Source organism: Mytilus edulis, chromosome 6 (genome assembly GCF_963676685.1).
Source record: "Mytilus edulis chromosome 6, xbMytEdul2.2, whole genome shotgun sequence".
In the NCBI taxonomy this organism is placed as follows: Eukaryota; Metazoa; Mollusca; class Bivalvia; order Mytilida; family Mytilidae; genus Mytilus; species Mytilus edulis.
In genome coordinates this window covers 15240788-15251579 of record NC_092349.1, presented here as the reverse complement: position 1 = coordinate 15251579, position 10792 = coordinate 15240788, and the positions used below count along the sequence as shown (strand labels likewise).

Here is a 10792-nt window from a genome sequence, read left to right as displayed (position 1 = left end):
GTCCAGGCGTCAACGTAATTACAAAAATGTGACGTCACATACGATGGCGAAAAGGCACAAACGTTATTTTCGTTGTCTTTTTTACAACAATGTCTTTTTTACGTTATAAATTAATGTATCGTGCCTCTCTCATCAGTTATCTGTGAGATATATAAGTCTACCGTCTTTGCAGTTAAGTTAAAGGAATGACGGACAATCATTTCAATGATCAATATATTGTCACATAGTTTAATATGCTTGCATATAAAAATTACAAATATGTTTCCTTATAGTTGGATTATCTGGTTTTGTAACATGAAATTTAACTACATGAAGCATTACTCGCTGTTGCTTGATAATCAAGGTAATAGAGAATAACAAAAGTTGGATGTCTGAAATTGTTGGAAACATTTAATCAATTATTGGTTATATATTACAGTGTGCCACTTATTAGTAAGCTTTACCAAACTTAATTATTAAATTTTCAACATGTTGAAAGAAAATTCTCTGAAGTATTTTTTATGAATTATAGTCATTTTGTACCCAAACCATTTCGTATTCCCCAGTTCGTACCCTGGCAAAAAACGTTTCGTACCCAAACCATTTCGTACCTTGACCTTTGTACCTCATGGAAACTAAAATGGACATACGATTCGTACCTCTTGTTGAACTTTTGCTGATTTTTTAAAATCTGTAAAACTTTGTATTGATGATATTTATTTCAAGTATTGTCTAGCGCTATAGTAACAGCTCGCATTTCTGACTATAACATTGAGTTTGTTACTTTGTTAACTTTTAACCTAAGACACATACCGTACTGTCGTCTCGAAACTGGCATTAATTCAGGATTATCCTGCAAACAATCAACGGCTTGATGTATTTCTTTTATGTTATATTTAAACAAAAAAATCATCGTTAAAAGTTTTATAGCTTACTTTTTTTTAGAATGTTTACAAGTTATAAGCTATCAGATACGAAAGAGTGAACATGTATATATTCCATAAGGTACGAAATGGTAGATTCATTTCGCCTATAGGGTACGAAATGGACAAGGTACGAAATGACTTGCTTCCGTTATTATCAGGTTAATGGTATGATTGGTACGACTGGTAAATAATCAGTTATTGAAAATTGTAAACAAAAAAAGCTTTGATGTCTTTGGTTTACAGCTAATAATTTTAAAATGGAATATATATTACTCTAATACATGCCATATTACCATAAAGAAGGTTTTTATTTTTATTTACAAAGTAATCTTGTGTTGCTATGAAATCGTGCCATTGATCTTTTTTAACCGTTAGGTTTCCTGTTCGAATAATTTTACATTTACACTGGTCGTGTGACTTGGATGGAGAGTTGACTCATTGACACTCATACCACATCTTCTTATTTATATTCTCTGTGTAAAATCTGGGTGTCAAAACATTGAGAAAGGAAATGGGGAATGTGTCAAAGCGACAACAACCCGACCATAGAGCAGACAACAGCCGAAGGCCACCAATGGGTCTTCAATGTAGCGAAAATTCCCGCACCCGTAGGTGTCCTTCAGCTGGCCCCTAAAAATATGTATACTAGTACAGTGATAATGGACGTCATACTAAACTCCGAATTATACACAAGAGACTAAAATTAAAAATCATACAAGACGAACAAAGGCAAGAGGCTCCTGACTTGGGACAGGCGCAAAATTTCGGCGGGGTTAAACATGTTTATGAGAGATCTCAACCCTCCCCCTATACCTCTAGCCAATGTAGAAAAGTAAAACGCATAACAATACGCACATTAAAATTCAGTTCAATAGAAGTCCGAGTTCGATGTCAAAAGATGTAACAAAATAAAATAAATAAAATGACAATAATAACTAACAACAGACTACTAGCAGTTAACTGACATGCCAGCTCCAGACCTCAATTAAACTGATTGAAAGATTATGTCTTCATCATATGAATATCAGGCACAATCCCTCCCGTTAGGGGTTTAGTATCATACTATCATAAAATATATGAGAAGGTCTTCATCATATGAATATCAGGCACAATCCCTCCCGTTAGGGGTTTAGTATCATACTATCATAAAATATATGAGAAAAACATAACCCGTGTCATGCCAATAACTTTTTTTTTTAAAATTAAATGTGTTTAGTTCCGATGCAAAGACCCTATAAGTGAATCAATATTAAAGCCAAAATATGCAATGATCTTTAATGACCTGACAACAGTATCGTAACTATACTCCTTCTTAATAAGTCCGTTAAAGGTTTTGTAAGCTTTTGAGGTGAATACTGACATTTTTCTGCTTTGTAAAGAATATTACCATAAAAGATTGGATGTGAAATACCTGAACGTATAAGATGTCTGCATGTTGAGTTATATTTACGAATTATTTCCTTAAACCGGTGATAAAATTTAGTAAATGTTTTGACCAGTTTGTGATATCGAAAACCCTGGTGTAATAATTTTTCAGTAATACATAAATTTCTCTCGATAAAATCTAATACGTTGTTACATACAAGACCGAATCGTACAAGTTGAGATACATAAACACCATAAGATGGTGACAAGGGAACGTCACCATCAAAAAATGGATATTTAACGATAGGAAATGAAAAATCATCTCTATTATCATAAATTTTTGTATTAAGCTTCCCGTTAATGATATAGATATCAAGATCGAGGAAAGGGCAGTGGTCATTGTTAGTATTAGCTTTAAGTTTTAAAGTAAGTTCAACAGGATAAATTTCTTTAGTATACACACTGAAGTCGTCATTATTGAGAGCCAATATATCATCCAAATATCTAAAAGTATTGTTAAATTTTTGTATCAAATGTTGTTTCGATGGGTCTTTATTTCAAATACGCGACGATTTTAATTTTTAAATTATCAATCTTTCCAACCTATTAAGCAACATTAAAAAAGAAGATTTGGTATGATTGCCAATGAGACAAGAGACCAAAATGACCAGCAACTAACAACTATATGTCACCGTACGGCCTTCTACAATGAGCAAAGGTCCATGCCGTATAGCCAGCTATAAAAGGCCCCGAAATAAAATTGACAATGTAAAACAATTCACACGAGAAAACTAACGGCATTATCTATGTACAAAAAATGAACGAAAAACAAATACTCAACACATAAACAAACGATAACGCTGAACTACAGGCTCCTGATTTGGGACAGGCTCATACATAAACAACTTCACCTGCATATAGGATATACATTTCCTAAGTAATTCGGTATTCAAGAGCTTGCAGCTTCTCCCAGACTTTATTAAACGTCACCAGTAATTATTTTTCTTTAAACCTTGATATTAATTTTTTACACCCAATAACAAATCAATTTAAATGTACTATTAAACATATACATGATATATAATATATTTGACAAAAATGACCATTTTGATCAATTCGGATCGGAGTCGAAATTTCATGTACCTTACCTTGAGCCCGCATTACAAATTCATCATTGACAGCTTTAGATCACCATCGATGACCGTCCCAGTCCACTCGACCACTATTATTCGTCTCATGTAAAGTATCCATGATTTCAGTGTGTTTTTTCCTATGTGTTTTTTCCTATGTGTTTTGTTACCTGTTTTGAACTTTTACCTATTTATTTGGAAAAAAAAATACTAGATAAACTGTTTGAAATCTCTTTTTGTAAAATGTGTGCACAAAATAGTGAAAAATGTCATAATAAAGCACTTTTGTAAGACAAAACAGTTGAATGTCGCCTTCTAGGAAAAAAGTAAGAAGATGATATATTTTTAAGATCATACACAACAACCATTGCAACACCAAGCCAACAGTAGTTCACTAATATTCATTGATTTGTTAAACACCATCATCTGGATAAAACTAAGAAAATGTACAAGTACTTCGCTTATCTATTTAAAAAAGATAACGATATGCAGTATCAATGAAACCAGTCATCAAATCAAACCTGATGTGAAGAGAAATTAATGGTCAGTTACAAAACTGGAGATTTTATACACACTTGTTTAACTTCTAGAAAACATGAGATGATTATTTATTTGCAAAATGTAAATATTTTGAACATAACATGTTTCTGCACATCAATATATATGTTATTGACTGTACACAAGAATTGCGTTTATCAAAAATATTCTCAAACCTCAAAACTTTCTTTATCATTGCCTAAGAGTTAATTATATTTTTGAAAATTACTTGCAAATTGTTTAATGTTTTTATATGTGTATAATACAAAAAAAATACAATATTTCTATTTTAGCACGGTGACATTTTGTTATTAGAAACAGCAGAGAGCAAATAAATCAAATAAGGTATGAAATGCAGTTTCTGCCGAGATTGTCAAACACTGTTCAAACGGTTCAGACAATAACACAATGCAATGTCATCGCAATGTTGCTTGTACATTATGTACTTTCATTTAATAGGAAAAAAAGAAGTAACACCAAATAAATGCTAAGGTGTTAAATAGTTAAAAGTCGTTTTCTTTGTTTTGATTTTTTCGCTTCCCATTTGTACAAATACACTCATAATACTTCGTCATAATCGCTATTTCAGTTTGGTAACACTCCATTACACTGTGCAGTTATAGGTGGTCATCCAGATATAGTCCAACTGCTATTACAAAGAACATATGTAAATCCATATGCAGTAAATAAGGTATTTAATAATATTCTTACCGGAATTGTCAAGCTTTGTTAATCCTAAAAAGGCTACAATGATATCAATATACTTCTTTAGGCGTTTATATATTTATATATATCTGGCTTATCTGCAATATATTCCATCTTCATGCCCAATATACACTACAAAAGTCTAAAAGTCTGAAAAGACCAGTTTTTGTCTTTATTTGCATGAACTTTTACTCTACATTCTCCAAAAGTATGACTTGTGTCTTAATTTTTCTTGACAAATTCTCATTTATATTTTTGTATGAAATTTACTCGACATATTCTTGACATTCTGAATATGGTCTTAAAATTTCTTGACATTTGAATACTGTCTTGAAATTTCTCAACATATTCTCGACATTCTTATTTTTTCTCAGTATGGCTTGACATATTCTGAACATTTTGAATTGTGTCTTAAATTTACTTGACAGTTTTGAGCTCTACAAATCATGACCAATTTTCATGATATAACTTTAATCTTTTTATGATATACTGTTGTTTCAAGTTACACCTCTTACAACAAAAATAACAGTTGGGCATGTATAATAATTGAAAATTTGGGTATATAAATATTTTTACAAATGCAAATATGGCTATGAAATCTAAAGTATGAAATAATTTAAATGTGGGTTTTTAAATAATTACAAATTTTGATTCCTAAATCTTATAAATTAAATGATTGAAACCAATCATACTGTAGACATATTTCATTCAACATTCATAATATTCAATGTTTATATAGTAAATAATTATTGTACCAAAATGTGGTTTATATGAATAGCAAATCATGATGAAAACAATTGAGTAATTTCATCTGTTGGAATACACATGGATAGGATGTTCCCCATAAAATTAAGGTATTCCACACCCCCAGAGTACATGCAACTGTCAAATCGAAATTAATGCTATACCTGTAATCAACCATACAACTTATTAGTTGTCTGACCATACTACTTCAATTTAAAAAGTTTGTTGATAGATGAAAATGAAAAATATCATTTTGATGATTAAAAATTGAATTAAAATGGATTTTCTTCATCAAAATTATGAAGTTAATTATTTAAACATAAAAATAAATTGAATTATTCCCAAAGATTAAAAGAAAATTATTATCTACTCCAGGAATAATAAGTCTGTTCACTTTTCAGGCTAAATTTATACTGTTGAGATAGTGTCAAGACATATTTAAGACTGTCAAGAATGTGTCGAGACATATTCAGACATTATTTAGAATGTCAAGAATATGTCAAGACATATTCAGACATTATTAGGAATGTCAAGAATATGTCAAGACAGATCGAGTCAAATTTGAGACAGTCAAGAATTGGTCGAGACTAATCCAGACTCTTATCAGATGATACAGGAAATGTCGAGAAATTTTGAGACAATGTTCATACTGTCAAGACACTTGTCAAGAAAAATCAAGAACCTTATTAGACAAAATCATACTATGTCAAGAAATTTTAAAAATTATTCAGGAAAACGAAGAATGTCGAGTAAAAATTCATGCAAATTCAGACAAAAACTGGTCTTTTCAGACTTTTTTACTTTTGTAGTGATATGATGTACTGTGTGACAACTCTAGACTCTTTTTAACGAGGAAACGTAACACTAGGCCACTGAAAGCTGATTTCTTTTAGTCTCGGGAGTAGTTAAGTTTAGAGCGCTGGACACAGTGCAGGCGGTGTTGTCTCGATATCATAATAGAAAGAGTTCAAATTCAGGCGAGGGAAGAACAAAAATGCCGCAAAGTTTCAGATTTAACATTGTTGCGCTGATATTAAGGGCAGTTGTATATAAGAAAAGGAGATTTGAATTTATATATGGATACCGTATATTAACTTGTTACTAATATACATATAACAAAGCATGCCTAAAATTCAACATGACAGAAAATCAGTGTCGATGCACAAAGTTAAAATGATTGTTCATTCCTGCAGGTTATGTACAGTAAATATTTAGATTATAAAAAAAATACCATTTATACAGTTTCATATATGAAGCCCTGGCTCATTACTGCTTTAAGGTGGACTATTAGTCTTTGATATTATCATCAGCAAATGTGTCAGTGCTTCATTACTGACATGGTTTTAGACATACATTTTCTAAATTGTTCGTTTAAAAAATTATTAAAACGAACTTTGGTTTTATATCCCTCAAGCAAAATTGACCTTATAAAAATTGAAAATCCCGTTTGGTCTTATAACTTATTTTAGATGTTCTTGTTTTTTTTTGCTGCAAATTTACGTTTTTATGCCCCATTTATGGGCATTATGTTTTCTGGTCTGTCGTCTTGTCCGTCCGTTCGTCCGTCCGTTCTTCCGTCCGTTCGTCCCGCTTCAGTTTAAAGTTTTTGGTCAAGGTAGTTTTTGATGAAGTTGAAATCAAATGCACTTGAAACTTAATACACATGTTTCCTATGATAGGATCTTTCTAATTTAAATGCCAAATTAGAGATTTCTCCCCACTTGCACGGTCCATTAAACAAAGAAAATGATAGTGTGGATTGGGCTTTTGTGTACTTGGGGCACATTAATATTCTTGTAATGAAAATATTGTAAACACCACTAAAATATTTTTGATACTAAATCAAAAGCGTCTTAAAAAAACAAAAATGAAGAAACAATCTTTTGGAATATCGTTTTTTTTCTTTTCTGTTTAAACTAGAAAAGTATGCATGAATCTTCTCATTTGTAATATGAAACTAGTGTGAACAAAATCAATGAGTTTGTCTGAAACATTTTTTTTATCTCTTCTTATTCAATGTTAGGACCACAATTTGTATGTTTGAAAAATAAGAAGTTAATTCCTTTAAAAAATATCACATGAAAATATGTCTTCTCGACATATTCGTTCAATATATATATTTAATTCACATGCTCAAACGCTAATAATATACATCAATACAGTATGACAAGGCTCTTTCTTAATCACTAACTGTTAATCGGATGCAATTTCGTAAAACATTTTACTAATTTCCAATTGATTTGAAATTTCCTATTGAACCAAAGTTATACTGTTATAAGTAATACTTTTCCCCATCTTTAATTCTTTTCTGTTCTTTTTGAAATGTTTGCTTGTAACATCATATAATTTTAGCTGAAATAACTGCAATCCTAACATCACACATGATACCTAAAATTATCAATTAAAAAAATGAAATTAAGATGTGGACAACACATTGTATTTATAATTCAGGATGGAGACACTGTTTTAGACATATCTATTAGAAGAGATGACCACAAACTAGTAGAACTGTTATTAGAAAGATATGACAGAGATGGCAACAATAGCAAGGAGGTATGAAATATTTAGACTTATTAGGATAACCAATCTTTGTTGAGATGGATGGCGTGAATATTTAATCGCTTGAGACTCTAATATGTATACAATATTGCTGATACTTTGTGTAACAAGTGTACTGAAGCGTTTAAAGAGTATATAAAACAACGTCCGAAAAACCATAAAACTAAAGCATTTACACTGTCTTATCTAGTCTGTTTCTTAAACATAGTTTGAACAGCTAAGATCACATCTTGTTTGTTATGTCGATCTGTGTATTATTTTATAGTCGTTTTTTCGATTTATCAAGGGTTCTTTCTGTCAGTTTGTTTTCATGATACGAGTTTGAAAGTATCTACTGCTTCTCTTTTGCTACTAAATAGACTAAACACAAGATGGTTTAAACTGTGTTTTGGTTCTTCGTGCATTACAAAGGATACGAAGGATACACTGTACATCAACCGACGCAATAGATTTTGGACGTTTTGTCCTCGAGGGTATCACCAGCCCAGTAGTCAACACTTCGGTGTTGACATGAATATCAATAATTTTGTCATTTTTATAAATTTTCTGTTTACAAAACTTTGAATTTATTTAAAAACTAAGGATTTTCTTATCCCAGGCACGGATTACCTTAACCGTATTTGGCACAAACTTTTGGAATTTTGGATCCTCAATGCTCTTAAACTTTGTACTTGTTTGGTTTTATAAATATTTTGATCGTCACTAGAAGACCCTTAGAGACTGATTTATTTTAAAAAAATGTACTCACTGGCATAAATCACTGCAAATGATATCGACACGGGGTTCAGTATCAGCTATATAAGATCAAAGTGCCCCCAATTACTACATGGTTGCCCCAATTATTAAGTCATGAAGTCGTACCTGAATCGACAGGATGTGACAACGCTGGACAGCCGAGCCAAGGAGAAGGGGCTTTCCCCTCTTGATGGTGTACAGATCGCATGAAAGTTAAATGATACAGGATGATCGATCGGGTCGAATGTAGGCAAACGTTTAATTGGATTGACCGATTTCAGTTGTATCCCATACAACGAAGAGATATTCAGGTGGTAAAGGGATAATCCCGCGGCCTGAATATCAGAAGTGTTCACATATGTTATTCAGATACTAGTCGCGTTATTGTTCTGTTTGTACATTGTTGATCATTTTAGTTTATTTACATAATACAACATTTAGTTGAGTTTTAAACATCGATATAATTCATTTGTCAGTTTCCTCAACAGATAGTTTGATTGCATGTGAGTCCTCTACATGTTTTAGAAGTACTCCTCGTTCGAAAGACTAACAACTAGATCCCGTTGAAAATGTGCATAATTGTTTCATTTGTGAAAAAGAGCCGCCTTTGTCCGTTTTAAGAGAGGCAATGACAATGAAAATGAACTACCGATCAGTGCAACAGGATAAAATGTTGATGGCAAAATTAAGTAGTGGTGATGTCACAGCATAAGAAATGAAGTATTACCCTTCTGGTTTCGCAGTTGTTTACAACAGTAAGAGGGCATGGAAGAGACAAACGAGACCAAAAGTAGTAGATGAAAATGTGATGACACAAACTGCATCAGCTGAGTTAGTAACTTACATCTTTGAAACTCAAGGACATTCTGAAGAGTCAGTGCTATTTTTAGTAAACCAGACAAGCTTATACAAAGAAAGATTGACACAACTTAGTTATTCTTCTATACAGTTAAGTTCTACACAGCTAAAGGACAAACACGTATAGCGAGGAGTGCTGGATTTAGGCGGAAAGTTGTGGGCACCAATAAGACCCGAAAAGCTTGGACGAGCTACCCTACAGTGAACAAAAACAAAACACAATTGTTTCATTTCTTTGCCGATGAAATTTGCTTTAATCAATCTGACAAGATGACAAAAGGCAAAGATGTTATGACAAATTCTATGATGATCGCAGTCCTTATAATCACGAGGAAGCCGTAACAATAATACAGTAAAGCTGGAAGGGGATGTAAGTCGACAATGATAATCAGCTCAGACATTCTTGTAGTGGTTTTGGAAATATCTTAACACCACAAGTAGAGATCTTTAGGTTGCATCTGGACAAGGATGGCGATATAGCTTCTGATTCATGAAATGGATCATACTTTTGGTCCTAACTAAGTGGTTTTGCCACTTTTTCATGTTTTCTCTAGATGTGACACTGTCTCTGCTTAATTATACCGATCAGAGATGCACTGCTTGAGCACACGAAACGAGTAACATATTAATGGTGGTAATGTATGGAGACAGGCAGTAGCATATAAACATCATCTACCCAGTCCAGGCAATTGGGGTTACGTTATGGAGACATCAGATTCGTTATGGAGTTGTCATCACTTATATCACGTTAACAAAAGGTGTTAATCTGTTTTTAATCTCCACTTTTGAGCAACATGATGTCGATTTTAAATTCAAGTTGGCCGCTATGAAAAAAATCAATAAATATGTTTGCTACCGCTCTTATATGCTAAAGTACACCATAATGAACGTAAGTGCTAATTCCTATGCTTGTGTAACCATTTGCATGATTTTGTCAAATTTCGGTACTGAGCCACTAATGTATTACAAAACGAATGACATTTACGGATATAGAATATCTCAATAAACGTAGTAATTCCATAACTAAAAATAATTGACGTTACGAATATGCATACTTTTAAACAGTCAAATACTTCAATAATTTCCGGAAGCACTCAAACTCAAGACCCATTCATGTTTAATATTAGTATAGTTCCATCGTAATTTTTTTAAAGTGTTTTGTGGAATATGTCTTTGATTTTCTTTTAACCATAAGAGCAACTGTTATACGCTAAGGATACAATTCGTATATCACGGTCCAGGCCATAAGTAAAT

At 32.3% G+C, this 10792-nt stretch overlaps 1 protein-coding gene across 1 annotated transcript in view; it reads left to right on the top strand.

The window, feature by feature from the left end:
- Positions 1-7795: 7795 nt before the first annotated feature.
- LOC139526221 (putative ankyrin repeat protein RBE_0317) overlaps positions 7796-10792 on the top strand; it is a 44853-nt gene continuing 41856 nt past the window's right edge. The window contains exon 1 of the mRNA XM_071321348.1: positions 7796-7939. Within this exon, the coding sequence (XP_071177449.1) occupies positions 7796-7939 (144 nt within the window). The remainder of the gene's footprint in view (positions 7940-10792) is intronic.